Raw genomic sequence first — 15,444 nt, 5'->3', positions numbered from 1 at the left:
GACACAACTTCCAAACTCAGTTTCGGTTTTGATCTCTGCATCACACAGGCTCTGGTACAACGAGCCACGGTGCCTCCAAACAAAGAGTGCAAGCCACCGCTGGATTTACGAGATAGCAAGGCGACTTGTGCCATTGTGACTGATGGCTGGTAAATAAACACAAGTCAGGACGACTTCTTAACACAAGGGAAGAGAAAAAACAGCATTAAAGGCTTTTTTTTGGTTACAAATTTAATTTCATCATTAAAAGCACCCTCCAGTTTGTCTCTAAGTAAGACCGAAAGCAATCCAAAGCACCTCTTCAGATGCTGTCTCTGTTTTCTCTTCCCTTATGGTTTGCTACAGGGAGAAGGGAAACTGAGTCTGGGGAAACCCCTCTGCTGCAAACAGGAAAATTAATTCAGCTGCGAGAGATGAAAAACTTCCAGCCAGAGCTGATAAATTTTCCCTATGAAACAGGCTCCAGGAAAAAGCCCATTTCTAGGAATAAAGTGCTTCTCTGGATATTTTACAGTGTTGCTGAATAGCGTGTTGCTTTTCTTCCAGTGGATCAGAGGGATTTCACCACAGCGTAACATGACAAAACAAGTAGATTGGTCACTGGAGGTGATCTCCTGGTGAAAGAGGTAATGGAGGTGTAATGCTCGAAAAGAAAACCGTACATCATCCTGTCCAATACAGTTTATATAGTGCGTATTCTTCTGTGCAGCAACGCCCATTGGCTCCTAGAGTGCAAGGTAGGGCTAGACAAAAGGTCTCATACCTCCTGCAGAGTTCCTCTTGAACCTGGCCTGAAATCCTGCTCCAATATCCACCTGATTTTGGAGCTGGGATGTGACAAGGGGCCTTGTCCCCAGCCAGGATGGCTCTGGGAGGCAGCGAGGGCTCTGCAGAGCTTTGTTAGAGCGGGATGGGCTGTTCCTGCAGCGCTGGGAAGGAGGTCAGTGGTGCCAGAGAGCCGAAGTGCTGCCACGTGCAAGAGTGGCAAAGGTATCCACCTGCATCTGTGCTGCCATTGCTCTGTGGGAAAAAGAGAGATGTGAGAATCATAGAATCATTTTGCTTGGAAAAGACCCTTAAGATTGAGTCCAACCATAACCCAGCCCTGGCACTTCCCCATGTCCTGAGAACCTCATCTCCGTCTCTTCAACCCCTCCAGGGCTGGTGACTCCAGCACTGCCCTGGGCAGCCTGTTCCAATGCCCCACAGCCCTTTGGGGAAGAAATTGTTCCCACATCCAACCTCAACCTCCCCTGGCGCAACTTGAGGCCGTTTCCTCTGCTCCTGGCGCTTGTTCCTGGGGAGCAGAGCCCGACCCCCCTGGCTCCAAGCTCCTTTCAGGCAGTTCAGAGATCAGAAGGTCTCCCCTCAGCTCCTGTTCTCCAGCTGAACCCCCCAGGTCCCTCAGCCGCTCCCATCACACTTGTGCTCCAGCCCCTCACCAGCTCCATTCCCTTCTCTCCACTCGCTCCAGCACCTCAAGGCCTTTCTTGAGCCCTCAGGTGATTTTGGTGCCCCTGATGCCGCCATTTTGTTTGTGAGGTGATCCCGCCATCCCTGGGGCTGCCATCTTGAGCCCTCAGGTGATTCTGGTGCCCCTGGGGTCGCTGTTTTGTGCACTGAGGTGAGGGGCCCAAAACTGCCCCCAGGATTGGCGGTTTGTCCTCCCCAGGTCCCAGCACAGGGACGGTCACTGCCCTGGGCCTGCTGGCCACACCAGTGCTGGTCCCAGCCAGGATGCTGGTGGCCTCTTGGCCACCTGGGCACACGCTGGCTCATGTTCAGCCGCCGTCACCAACACCCCCAGGTCCTTTTCCGCCAGGCACTTTCCAGCTGCTTGCAGATCCCAGCACTGGGGAATCTTGGCCATCTGGGCAATGATCAAACCCAGAACTCAAAGCGGGATCAAAGCCAAAATTGGACCCAAAAGCCAGACTGTCACTTCCAGCCAGCTGGCAGGGACGAGGGGGACTCTGCCCATCTCTGATGGCCTCGGCGCAGGCTCTAAGAGTCAGAAATGGGATCTGACATAACAAAACCCCCAAACCAGCCCCACTTGAGACGACAATTTGTCTCACAAGAGAGGTCTGTGCTCACAGAACCATCGCAAAGCACATCTGCCCTGCCAGAGGGCCGAGCGGCTCATGAAGGCTCGTGATTCAAAAATATGACCTCAAAGGCCAAGAAAAGGGACATACGTGAGTTAAAGGCAGCTTCTTCACAACCAGCCCGGAGCCGGACGGCAGCTTTGCCGTACACCGCGGCATGCAACACGCAACGGCAGCCCCGTCCTTTGCAGCCTCACTCGTCAGCTCCACCCGAAGGAAACGCTCCTAATAAACAAGAAAAAAAGGGAACAATGACAATCAGAGGGAGCTGAGATACTGGATTGTTGCTGGACTTCAGCAAGGCCTTTGACACTGTCTCCCATAATATACTCCTGCAAAAGCTGGTAGCCCATGGCTTGGACCAGTGCACTCTCTGCTGGGTTAAGAACTGGCTGGAGGGCCGGGCCCAGAGAGTGCTGGTGAATGGGGCTGCATCCAGCTGGCGCCCGGTCACTAGTGGTGTCCCCAGGGGTCAGTGCTGGGTCCAGTCCTGTTTAACATCTTTATTGACGATTTAGATGAGGGGATTGAGACCATCAGCAGCAAATTTGCTGATGACACCAAGTTGGGAGGGAGTGTGGAGCTGCTGGAAGGCAGGAGGGCTCTGCAGAGGGATCTGGATAGACTGGAAAAATGGGCTGATTCCAATGGGATGAAGTTCAACAAGGCCAAGTGCTGGATCCTGCACTTTGGCCACAACAACCCCCTGCAGCGCTCCAGGCTGGGCACAGAGTGGCTGGAGAGCAGTCAGACAGAAAGGGACCTGGGGGGACTACTGGACAGGAAGCTCAACATGAGCCATCAGTGTGCCCAGGTGGCCAAGAAGGCCAATGGGATCCTGTCCTGTATCCAAACCAGCGTGGTCAGCAGGACAAGGGCAGTGATCCTTCCCCTGTACTCTGCATTGGGGAGGCCACACCTGGAGTGTTGTGTTCAGTTCTGGGCCCCTCAGGTCAGGAAAGAGATTGAAGTGCTGGAGCGGGTCCAGAGAAGAGCAGCAAGGCTGGTGAAGGGACTTGAACACAAGCCCTATGGGGAGAGGCTGAGGGAGCTGGGCTTGTTTAGTCTGGAGAAGAGGAGGCTTAGAGCTGAGCTCAGCACTCTCTAGAACTACCTGAAGGGAAGTTCTAGCCAGGTGGGGATTGGTCTCTTCTCCCAGGCATCAGCAATAGGACAAGGGGCCATGGGCCTCAACTCTGCCAGGGGAAACTGAGGCTGGAGATGAGAAAGCAATTCTTTGCAGAGAGAGTGGTCAGGCATTGGAATGGCTGCCCAGGGAGGTGCTGGACTCACCGGCCCTGGAGGTTTTAAACTGAGATTGGACATGGCACTTAGTGCCATGATCTAGTCAATGGACTGGAGTTGGACCAAGGGTTGGACTGGATGATCTCTGAGGTCCTTTCCAACCCAGTCCATTCTGTGATTCTGTGATTCTGTGACATATATTTTTAATGCCCTGGGAAGTGACTTGCAACATGTTTTTTTTTTCAAATAAAACAAAAAATTCGCAACCCTCCAGTGACAACAAAAATCACAGAATCACAGAATCACAGAATCGACTGGGTTGGAAGAGACCTCAGAGATCATCGAGTCCAACCCTTGGTCCAACTCTAGTCCATTGACTAGATCATGGCACTAAGTGCCATGGCCAATCTCAGTTTAAAAACCTCCAGGGCCGGTGAGTCCAGCACCTCCCTGGGCAGCCATTCCAATGCCTGACCACTCTCTCTGCAAAGAATTGCTTTCTCATCTCCAGCCTCAATTTCCCCTGGCAGAGTTGAAGCCCATGGCCCCTTGTCCTATTGCTGACTGCCTGGGAGAAGAGACCAATTCCCACCTGGCTATAACTTCCCTTCAGGTAGTTCTAGAGAGTGCTGAGCTCAGCTCTAAGCCTCCTCTTCTCCAGACTAAACAAGCCCAGCTCCCTCAGCCTCTCCCCATAGGGCTTGTGCTCAAGTCCCTTCACCAGTTGTGTTGCTCTTCTCTGGACCCGCTCCAGCACTTCAATCTCTTTCCTGACCTGAGGGGCCCAGAACTGAACACAATACTCCAGGTGTGGCCTCCCCAATGCAGAGCACAGGGGAAGGATCACTGCCCTTGTCCTGCTGACCACGCTGGTTTGGATACAGGACAGGATCCCATTGGCCTTCTTGGCCACCTGGGCACACTGTTGGCTCATGTTGAGCTTCCTGTCCATTAGTCCCCCCAGGTCCCTTTCTGTCTGACTGCTCTCCAGCCACTCTGTGCCCAGCCTGGAGCGCTGCAGGGGGTTGTTGTGACCAAAGTGCAGCACCCGGCATTTGGCCTTATTGAACTTCATCCCATTGGAATCAGCCCATTTTTCCAGTCTATCCAGATCCCTCTGCAGAGCCCTCCTGCCTTCCAGCAGCTCCACACTCCCTCCCAACTTGGTGTCATCAGCAAATTTGCTGCTGATGGTCTCAATCCCCTCATCTAAATCGTCAATAAAGATGTTAAACACGACTGGACCCAACACTGACCCCTGGGGACACCACTAGTGACCGGGCGCCAGCTGGATGCAGCCCCATTCACCAGCACTCTCTGGGCCCGGCCCTCCAGCCAGTTCTTAACCCAGCAGAGAGTGCACTTGCCCAAGCCATGGGCTACCAGCTTTTGCAAGAGTATATTATGGGAGACAGTGTCAAAGGCCTTGCTGAAGTGCAGATAGACCACATCCACGGCTTTCCCCTCATCCACCAGGTGAGTCACCTGATCATAAAAGGAGATCAGGTTGGTCAGACAGGACCTGCCCCTCCTAAACCCATGCTGGCTGGGTCTGATCGCTTGTCCATCCTGAAGGTGCTGTGTGATTCCATTCAGGATGATCTGCTCCATAACCCTGCCAGGCACCGAGGTCAGGCTGACAGGCCTGGAGTTGCCAGGGTCAGCTCTGCAGCCCTTTTTGTGGACTGGGGTAACGTTGGCCAATTTCCAATCATATGGGACCTCCCCAGTGAGCCAGGACTGTTGGAAGATGATGGAGAGCGGCTTGGCCAGTTCTTCTGCTAGCTCCCTCATCACCCTAGGATGGATCCCATCTGGTCCCATAGACTTGTGAGGATCCAGATGGCTCAGTAAATCACCAACTATTTCCTCCTGGAATACAAGGGGCCTATTTGGCTTTCTATCTCTGCCAACCACCTCCAGAGATGAGTTGTCCTGAGGGCCACCTGTATTACTGGTAAAAACTGAGGCAAAGTAGGTATTAAGTACCTCAGCTTTCTCCTCATCTTTGTTAACTATATTTCCTTCAGAGTCCAACAGAGAATGGAGGTTTTCCTTGCCCCTCCTTTTGTTATTAACATATTTGAAGAAGGACTTTTTATTATCCCTGACAGAATTGGCCAAGTTAACTTCAAATTGCACTTTTGTTTCCCTGATCTTTTTTCTGCATGATCTAGCTATTTCCATAAATTCTTCATAAGTAGCCAGCCCTTTTTTCCCCACAGCCGGTAAAGTCTCTTTTTATTTCTGATTTCATTCAAAATCTCCCTGTTTAGCCAAGCCGGTTGTCTTCCCCGCCGGCGAGCCTTTCGGCACACTGGTACAGCCTGTTCCTGTGCACTCAAAACCACCTGCTTGAAGCATGTCCAACCCTCCTGGGCCCCCTTGTTTTTAAGCATTGTTTCGCAGGGTATGCTCTGAACTAGACTTCTGAATAGGCAAAAATCTGCCCTCCGGAAGTCCAAATCAAACAGAAGGCAGAAGCTTGTGAGAAGGGAAGTGAAGTAAGAGTTGGCAACAGCTGAACAGAGAAAAGGGAACACACACGCTCGTAATGAGGTAAGAAGTAAGGATCTGTGCAAGACAACACCCAAATTCCAGGACTGTGGGGAAAAAATGCAGCAGCCTTGTGTCTTGCTATTGAAATTACAGTGCAGAACAGCGTTAAACTGAGGGAAAAATGTGACCTCAGCACAAGCCAGGGCACAGAGCACGCTCAGCATGAATCTTAGCATCAGGGTGAACCTTAAAATAACCTTCTTTTACACTTCTCTACCACACAGCCCCTCGCTAAATGCAATAATCAGAGATGTGCAGGATCCATGAGCAGTGGGTGCTGCCTCTCTCAGCACCTCTTTGGTTACCTTAAGAAGGTTTCACTCACCCCAGCCAAAGCTAAAAGGTCTTCCAGGGTCTTTGACATCAGCAAATATTTCTTTGCACGTGTCACTGCTACGTAGAGCAGGTTCCATTCGTCCTCAAGATGTGGGTCTAGGTTGGAGGAAAGATCAGCAATAGCTTTAGAGAACAAGAATGAACAGGTCTGTCGTCCTTCGAATGGTTCAGTTCGTACTGCTGGAAGGACATTCAGTGCTTGGTGAGGCCAGACTCGAATCCTGGGGCAGTTTTGGGCCCCTCAAGCCACAAAAGCCCTTGAGGTGCTGGAGTGAGTGGAGAGAAGGGAACGGAGCTGGTGAGGGGCTGGAGCACAAGTGTGATGGAGCGGCTGAGGGAGCTGGGGGTTTAGCTGGAGAACAGGAGCTGAGGGGAGACCTTCTGATCTCTGAACTGCCTGAAAGGAGCTTGGAGCCAGGGGGGTCGGGCTCTGCTCCCCAGGAACAAGCGCCAGGAGCAGAGGAAACGGCCTCAAGTTGCGCCAGGGGAGGTTGAGGTTGGATGTGGGAACAATTTCTTCCCCAAAGGGCTGTGGGGCATTGGAACAGGCTGCCCAGGGCAGTGCTGGAGTCACCAGCCCTGGAGGGCTGGACAGACGGACATGAGGTTCTCAGGACATGGGGCAGGGACAGGCGTGTGTTAATGGTTGGACTTGGTGGTATTAAAGGTCTCTTCCAACCAAAGTGATTCTGTGATTCCTCTCTGGACAACCACGACCCTGCAGGGCAGCACAGCTGTGCGGTACCGCCAGCGTTGGTTGGGCAGTCCCTGACAGCACCAATCGTTCCAGCTTCATTCCACAGTCTCCCTGCCAGGCAAAGGTAGGACGCTATGTGCCAGGAGAAGCAGCTCAGTGCCATGTGTTTTCCCACCTCTTGGGCACAGATGCTGCACTGGAGGAGTTTCTAAGCCTCTAAATTCACTCTGCAGGCTCCTCTCTGCTCACTGGGAAGAGCCCAGCTCCTTCAAAGTATGAATTGTGGCACGATAGCAAAGTCATGTCTTCCCCAAGTGTGGAGTTGGCCTTTTCCTGTTGCTAGATGGCTACACGCTCAACCACAGAAATGTTCCCCTGCCCTTGTCTTGCTGTGAAGGCAACTATGACAACAGTGGGATTGAGCAAATCTTCAGCAAGTTTGCAGGTGACACCAAGCTGTGTGGTGCAGGTGACACACGTGAGGAATGCGATGGCATCCAGAGGGACCTGGACAGGCTGGAGAAGTGGGCCCATGTGAACCTCGTGAGGTTCAGCAAGGCCAAGTGCAAGGTCCTGCACCTGGGTAGGGGCAACCCCCGGTATCAACCCGGGATGGGGATGGAGGGATGGGGAGCAGCCCCCAGGAGAAGGAATTGGGGTGTTTGGGGGTGAAAGATGGGACATGAGCCAGCAATGTGCGCTTGCAGCACAGAAGGTAAGTTGTATCTTGGGCTGTGTCACCAGCAGCGTGGGCAGCAGGTCAGGGAGGGGATCCTGCCCCTCTGCCCCGCTCTGGTGAGACCCCCTGCAGTGCTGGTCCAGCTCTGGGTCCTCAGCACAGGACACACATGGACCTGCTGGAGAGGGGCCAGAGGAGCCACAGGAATGACCCGAGGCTGGAACAGCTCTGCTGGGGACAGGTGAGAGAGTTGGGGTGTTCAGCTGGAGAAGAGAAGCTCTGGGGAGACCTTAGTATGGCCTTTCTGTAATAAAAGGGGCTGAGAAGAAAGATGGGACAGACTTTTGAGCAGGGCCTGTTGTGACAGGACAAGGGGTGATGGTTTTAAACTAAAGGAGGGAGATTCAGGCCAGACATGAGGAAGAAATTGGCCTTGAGGGTGGTGAGAGCCTGGCCCAGGTTGGCCAGAGAGGTGGTAGATGAACCATCCCTGGAGACATCCCAGGCCAGGCTGGACGGGGCTCTGAGCACCCTGAGCTGCTGAAGATGTCCCTGTCATGGCAGGGGGGAAACTGGGGGAGCTTGAAAGGTCCCTTCAACCCAAAGTATTCTATGATTCTATGACCACTAGGACATCCAGTGGCACTTGATGCCACGGAGAAGCACGGGGTTTGGAGGACAAATACCAGCAGCACGCTTTGCTTTCCCATTTTCAGTTCTAGACAGGTACCACGCACAGCCATTCCCTTACCAATATTGAAGTTATTTCTTCTCTGGTTACCACCACTAAGAAAAGATACTGTCACAAAGTCATCTGCAATCAGCACCGTATTGAACTCCAGGCCTTTGGCTTGGTGGACAGTACCTATTATGTAATCTGCAACCAGCGCATGTCAGGAACAAGAAGGAGAAAAGACCAGTTATTGCAGCAATATTTTTGAGTTCACAAGGCACAGAGATAAATGAAATTATTTCATTTTGCATTCATTTCACTTCTCCCCAAATATAAACCAGAAGCAAAGCACCTCTTTTGGGAATGCAGGCTGCTGAAGACAACTTCCCTGCCTAGGAAAACGCCAGCCTGAGCCCCAGCCCCGACTCCCAAACAGGAATGCTCTTTATTTGGTGAATTTCTAGTTTCATCACCTTGTCCTCTCAACAAATTTTAGTCAGCAAGTTGCCGGTCAACTACAACAGGAATCCCGAAAAGCGGGATAAAGTCCTAGGGCTGTCCAACTGCAGGAGACAGCGTCCAAAGGTTTATTTGCCTCTAGCAAAGTCAGATTAAGCAAACCTTTGCTGGCAGATTAATTGCACTGAACTCCGTCTGGAGCTCCAGATGTACCACAAAAGTTGCTGTTAAACTTCACTTCTCCCTAAAAAACCTACTCGATCCAAAAGTAGCTTTTTTTTGCAGAACGAGGTGGATTCAGCACTGAAGAATAATTGAAAAAGGACCTGAACTTAATCCTCTAAAGACGCAACTTGGTTTTACCTGCCGAGGCTTCTTGTAAGACGTGTCTGCTCTTAATCCTCTGCACCAGCTCGGGGACCCGCTCTCTGTATTTCTCCACTATCGCAATCTTCATTTGCAGGTCTTTGTCATCGACGTGCTCTGCGTATTCCTTTAAACCAATGAATCCTCTAGTTTCTTCCCATTTTTTGATAAAGGAGTCATTTATAACAAGGTTTTCTGAAAAGAAAGCAGCAGATGAGGTAGTTTGACAGACATATATAATTGCATTTTAAAATTCTAATCAAATTTAAGAATTAACGTTAGGGAAGGGAAGCGGACGGAGCGCTGCTGTGGGATGCAGGGGCTTGGGATGTATTCCTGCTCTGTCACGGGTGGTTTTCGCTCAGGATTTTCTCTTTACTGATGCGAAATGACATCAAAGCTCGACGCTCTCATCAGAACGGGTGGTTTCAGAAAGCAGATTCACTTTGAGATCCAGCACGGGTGTAGTATGAAGATAGAGAAGATTACAAAGTTCAAGGGAGAGCAGCTGGCAAACATTCACTGAGCTCACCGTGTGTCCCAGAAAATCCACACAACCTTTGTCCCTGGAGATATTTAGACATGGAAAAGACTCCGCGCAGTCCAAAAAGAATCTAAAGTGACTTCAGAGCGGCTGGAGCAGGGGCTCAGGGCAGAGACAGCCCCAGCGCCCTTCCAACCTACATTTTTCTCTCTTTTTACCCAGGTGGGAAGGAGTTTTCCTTGTATTTCACCTTCCAAAGAACCGGTAACAACACCCACATAATCAATCACTCTTGGCAGTTCAGTACGTTTGTCTCTGTGTCCAATATATAACAATACCCGCCTACTGCTGCCAAGAGATTTTAAATCAATGTTGGGGCCCCCAAAAGAGGGAGGAGATGGACCTGTTGGAGAGGGGCCAGAGGAGCCACAGGAATGACCCGAGGCTGGAACAGCTCTGCTGGGGACAGGTGAGAGAGCTGGGCTGTTCAGCTGGAGAACAGAAGCTCCAAGGAGACCTTAGCGCGGCCTTTCCGGACTTAAAAGAAAGATGGGGACAGACTTTTGAGCAGGGCCTGTTGTGATAGGACAAGGGGTGATGGTTTGAAAGTAAAGGAGGGAGATTCAGGCTGGATATAAGAAATGTTTGCCCCAGAAGATAGTGAAACACTGGTCCAGGTTGGCCAGAGAGGTGGTAGATGAACCATCCCTGGAGACATCCCAGGCCAGGCTGGATGGGGCTCTGAGCACCCTGAGCTGCTGAAGATGTCCCTGCTCATGGCAGGGGGGGAACTGGGGGAGCTTTGAAGGTCCCTTCAACCCAAACCCTTCCAAACGCAACCTCAACCTCTTCAACACAACCTCCCCCACTCAACCTCAACCTCTTCAACCTCATTGACCCAATTTCAACCCCACCTCAGCCTCCTCAACCTGAGCTGGTGAAGATGTCCCTGCTCATGGCAGGGGTGACACTGGGTGACCTTCGAAGGTCCCTTCAACCCAAACTATTCTGTGATTCTATGTTTTATTTCCTAAATGATATCCACCAGTGAAGAGAAAACATGATAGAGGATTCAACACACCAGGTTTAAAACAAAACAAAAACAAATCAGGAAAGGCCTAAGACGAATGAAAAATGAAGTCAAATTGGAAAACACAGGGAAAATAAATCTCTATCTATGAGTTTACTGGGCTCTTGAACACTCAAGGCGTTGCAGCGGAAAGCTGGGAGGGCTGCATGACACAGACCCCACAATTTTGGCATTTCTGGTATTAACAGCAGCCGGTGAAGCAGCTAAAATAGCACAGCCCATGCCAGTACTGTTGAAAAGTCAGTTTTTGACAGATAACTGCAGGAGGAAACAAAATAAAACACCAAGAAGCCTCTTATTTTCCATCACCACGGCAAAAACTAAACCATCCAGGCTGCCGATGGGGGATCGCACAGGGAGAGAAGGGGAGGATGGACTCACCTTTTTTCTGTCTATCCGCGGCTTGACTGAGTTTCCAAATATCATCAATTCTGCTCAGGTCAAAACGGTGAAGGCCCTAAAACAAACAACAATTTATCTTAATACACAGCAGTAAAAGCGCTGAGAATTTCTAGATAAGGCAGCAGGGACTGGCAGTTATGGGTGTTAAGAGGGAGGGAATAAGGGAAATATGCTGAAGACACAGAAGGAAGTTGTTTTCTCTTTCACTAACAAAACCTCCCCTTTTGAGTCATTTTAGCTTTGAATAGCTGCATATTACTTGGCTAACACGACCTTTTAAAGTCTCTTGTGCCATAAATGCTGCTGGTCTATTGATTGCACATTGTTTTGTGGGAAATCTATCCTCTTTCCTGATGTGATGGCTCACTACAACAAAGATAAACCCACTAAACCAGCTGTAAATGCTTCACTTTCTATGTAAAATGAAACACAAAGGGCTTTGTTCTGACAATTTTTACTTTCAGAAGGTAATTTTGCACCTTGTTTCCAAATGTAGTTTGTTTTGTTCCATCAAAATAAGAGTCAGTCTCAACTTAGACTTATTCCAAAATGCAAAGGCAGACAAGGTTTTAATACTGGGTGGACAGTTCAAACACTCATTCCATCATAATACAGTTTCCCGGTGAAAAATAAATAGAAATGAAAATATTAGCCTAAAATTCAAAAGACCAGGCTCTTCCTCAAACACATTCCGCACTGGGACAACTGCTCATGTGTTTCTACATTTCTAGGTGAGTAACAAGATCTGAAATGAAACCGTAGGTATTGATGATTCAGAGTTTGAAAACTAATGATTCTCCTGAGGCTTTTGAAATGTGGAGCCTTATTATAATAAAACCTCCCTGCAATTCCAGCACGGGAATTTCTGCAGATGTGCACATACGCACACCCTCCTTCTTCAGACACACGGGTGCTTTTTGCAGGTGAAAATTCAGCGCGAACCTCAGAACTGTTGATCTCTAATGGTGATAACATTCAGCATTGCTGAAAATCCCAATTTCCCCCAACAACAATGCTGGTGAACCAACTTTCCCTGGGTTTATTGAGACGGGGAACAGCCCATCACAGGACACTCCAAAGGTCACATTCAGCTTCAACCATTGGTTTCATCTCTCTGAAGAGTTTGAAAATTTGGGGGCTTGAGGTTGGGACGTGAAGGACTCGTTGGCAATTTCTCCTTACCCCAATCACGTGTATTTTAGTATCTCTCTGTCTCTCTGTAAGCCTCACAGCATCCTCAAAGACGTTAAAATTGCTTCGGGATAGGATGGTTATCTTCCCTTTCATTCTGCCTCTCACATCGCCTGTGTGAAGAAATTCCCAGTTAGCCAGGGCAGTTTGAAAGCTGGTATCTAAAAAACGGAGATCTTCATAAATCAGGATTAATCCTGATTATTAATAATACTGCATAACAAACTTTGCTTGTTAAGCAGTAGCTCCATGACTCTTGGTCACTGAACAGAGCTGACCAAGCCAAGTGGTGCATCGGCATGACTTACCTTCTTGGTTTCCACCCACTAATGTTTTATTCCTGATTTTCTTGCAGACATCCAGAATGGTTGCTCCAACGTAAGCTATTTCAGGACCAAATCTGAAACTCTACATGGAAAAAGGATGGAAACAGCAGGAAAAGTAGAGGAACTTGTTAGAACCTACAGAAGTCATACTATATATGGAATTATAAGATTCCCACCAACCTTCTGGACAACATTTCTCTTAGCAAAAGCACACAAATCCCCCCAGGCTACTCTTAGAAACCCTGGTCACTCTTAGACGCGATGTGATAGGAACTGTGTTGTGAAATGGGACAACCATAGAGGGTAAATGTGATTTCCAGCCTCTCCACTGCCAAGACTCTTTCGCAGTAAATTAATGTGACATGGCGCATTTGTCCTTCAGGAGGGTGGTGAGAAACGAGCCAGGTGCCTCACTTGGCTGGGCTGCTGGAGATGTGAAGGGCCAGGTTTGTTCCTCATAGTTTCCTAAACTGTAGATCTGGGGCCAAGAGCCAAAGCACCGTGAGGTTAAAGCCCTCATCAATTTTCACTAACACTGTGATTACAAAACAATGGTGCTTGGCTGAGCACACCACCTCCATCAGCGAGGAGAAACCTCCACAAGCGAGGTGATACAAGGCCACTCCCAAGACTTCTCACAAGATGGACTGGTTGACAGCGGCTGAACATGAGCCAGCGTGTGCCCAGGTGGCCAAGAGGCCACCAGCATCCTGGCTGGGACCAGCACTGGTGTGGCCAGCAGGCCCAGGGCAGTGACCGTCCCTGTGCTGGGACCTGGGGAGGACAAACCGCCAATCCTGGGGGCAGTTCTGGGCCCCTCATGCCAAGAAAGGCCTTGAGGTGCTGGAGCGAGTGGAGAGAAGGGAACGGAGCTGGTGAGGGGCTGGAGCACAAGTGTGATGGAGCGGCTGAGGGACCTGGGGGTTCAGCTGGAGAACAGGAGCTGAGGGGAGACCTTCTGATCTCTGAACTGCCTGAAAGGAGCTTGGAGCCAGGGGGGTCGGGCTCTGCTCCCCAGGAACAAGCACCAGGAGCAGAGGAAACGGCCTCAAGTTGCACCAGGGGAGGTCGAGGGTGGATTTAGGAACAATTTCTTCCCCAAAGGGCTGTGGGTCATTGGAACAGGCTGCCCAGGGCAGTGCTGGAGTCACCAGCCCTGGAGGGGTGGACAGACGGATATGAGGTTCTCAGGGACATGGGGTAGTGCCAGTGGTGGGTTAATGGTTGGAACTGATGATCTTGAGGGTCTTTTCCAACCAAAATGATTCTATGAGTCTGCTCTAATTAAGGTACATATTTAAGTCTGTACCCTAGTACCCATTTTTCAAGCCACACAACTTTCCTAAAGGTCGGATCACCCCTCTAAGAGGCTCAAAGGAGCAGTGTGGAGGGTGAAAAGCAAAATGTGCCACTAATCCAGGCAATGCAAACACTCCATGGTGCCAAACTCAAGAAGTGTGGCCTTCTGAAGAAGGATGTGAAACATTTTCATCGCATTAGGGATCTGTCTGAGCAAGGACAGCAGCAAACCCTCATCTTACCTGGGTGAGGTAATAGACATGGGTGTGAGGCACCGAGTAGAGGGTATTGACAGCACCGCGGAAGGTATAAATCTGCTGGTGAGGGTCTCCTACGAGGATGATCCCGCATCTCTGTGACAGCACAACATCCATGATGGCTGCAGGAAAACAGCGGAGCATTAAGGGGGAGCCTGCTCATAAACCAGGAATGAATTGTAGAACTGTAGAGAGGCAAAACCTCTTGCCTGATGACTCAAGGGATTTAAGAATAGGGCAAGGGCTGATGGTTTTAAACTAAAGGAGGGAGATTCAGGCTGGACGTGAGGAAGAAATTGTTGTCCTGAGGGTGGTGAGAGCCTGGCCCAGGTTGGCCAGAGAGGTGGTAGATGAACCATCCCTGGAGACATCCCAGGCCAGGCTGGACGGGGCTCTGAGCAACCTGAGCTGCTGAAGATGTCCCTGCTCATGGCAGGGGGGGAACTGGGGGAGCTTTGAAGGTCCCTTCAACCCAAACCATTCTATGATTCTACAAAGAAGGGGTCAACACAGCAGCAGGCAAGCTGGGGAGGAGCAAAGGGACACGCACAGCTGACTGCCTTTACAAACATCCTCCTGCTATTTTCATCTGAGGGTATTTTTTCCTGGACTGGAGCTGCATAACATCTTCATCCCCACTCAGACCAAGCTTGTCCAAGGCTCATTCATGCTGGAAGAGGAACGTCTGCATTGCACGGAGCTGCAAAAGCCAAACCTCTGCAAGACCAAGTCTCCAGTGAGCACAGATGCGAGACGGTCCTATGAAGCCTTCCAGCTCATTTAATATCTGCTGCAAAGCCCAGGCCTTTTTCTGCACTCCTCCTTCTGCTCCTCAGCACACAGATCGCTGCACTTAGATCCCTTTGCAGAATAAATTCAAATTGCTTTGCAACGGAGAGCTACTCCCCACGTCCGCAGCTAAAAAAGCCAACAGCTTCCTGCTCTGTGACTCAGGAATCCCCAGGGTGGTGTGAGCACCAGACAAGGGTGGGACGGTGCAGCTCTGCTCTTCTGACAGCCCAACCATCTAATGTCTTGCCCCTCTTGCAAATAAACCACGTCCCGGGCTATGCTGGAATTCTGTTTTCCCCTGTTAGCAGCAAAGCAAGAGCAAAAGGATCTGGACGGCATGTCTGGATGCCCAAAGCAACTGAAAGCTGCTGGCCCTCAAGCTGATGCACGTGGATTGTTGTATTAATAATATTAATAGCTATTAATAGCTCTCTTACAAGCTACCTTCTTGAATTTGCAAAGATCTGGGAGCCAAGCCAAG

The 15,444-nt window shown here is 50.2% G+C and overlaps 1 protein-coding gene across 18 annotated transcripts in view; it reads right to left on the bottom strand.

Annotated features, from left to right (window-relative positions):
• Positions 1 to 15,444, bottom strand: part of FBH1 (F-box DNA helicase 1) — a 58,295-nt gene that overhangs the window by 8,605 nt on the left and 34,246 nt on the right. For 7 of the 18 annotated variants that reach the window (XM_021290201.2, XM_065049340.1, XM_065049338.1 and 4 more), the window contains 7 exons: positions 14,157 to 14,293; positions 12,598 to 12,697; positions 12,281 to 12,402; positions 11,078 to 11,153; positions 9,120 to 9,317; positions 8,376 to 8,501; positions 764 to 1,020 (listed from right to left, as the gene is read on the bottom strand). In XM_021290201.2, the coding sequence (XP_021145876.2) occupies positions 764 to 1,020; positions 8,376 to 8,501; positions 9,120 to 9,317; positions 11,078 to 11,153; positions 12,281 to 12,402; positions 12,598 to 12,697; positions 14,157 to 14,293 (1,016 nt within the window). Of the gene's footprint in view, positions 1 to 500; positions 1,021 to 2,198; positions 2,334 to 6,237; positions 6,345 to 8,375; positions 8,502 to 9,119; positions 9,318 to 11,077; positions 11,154 to 12,280; positions 12,403 to 12,597; positions 12,698 to 14,156; positions 14,294 to 15,444 lie in introns of those variants that run through there. The other 11 variants (XM_065049343.1, XM_065049341.1, XM_005504326.3 and 8 more) reach the window with 5 other exon arrangements.

Source organism: Columba livia, chromosome 1, assembly GCF_036013475.1.
Source record: "Columba livia isolate bColLiv1 breed racing homer chromosome 1, bColLiv1.pat.W.v2, whole genome shotgun sequence".
In the NCBI taxonomy this organism is placed as follows: domain Eukaryota; kingdom Metazoa; phylum Chordata; class Aves; order Columbiformes; family Columbidae; genus Columba; species Columba livia.
This window is presented reverse-complemented; position numbering and strand designations above follow the sequence as displayed.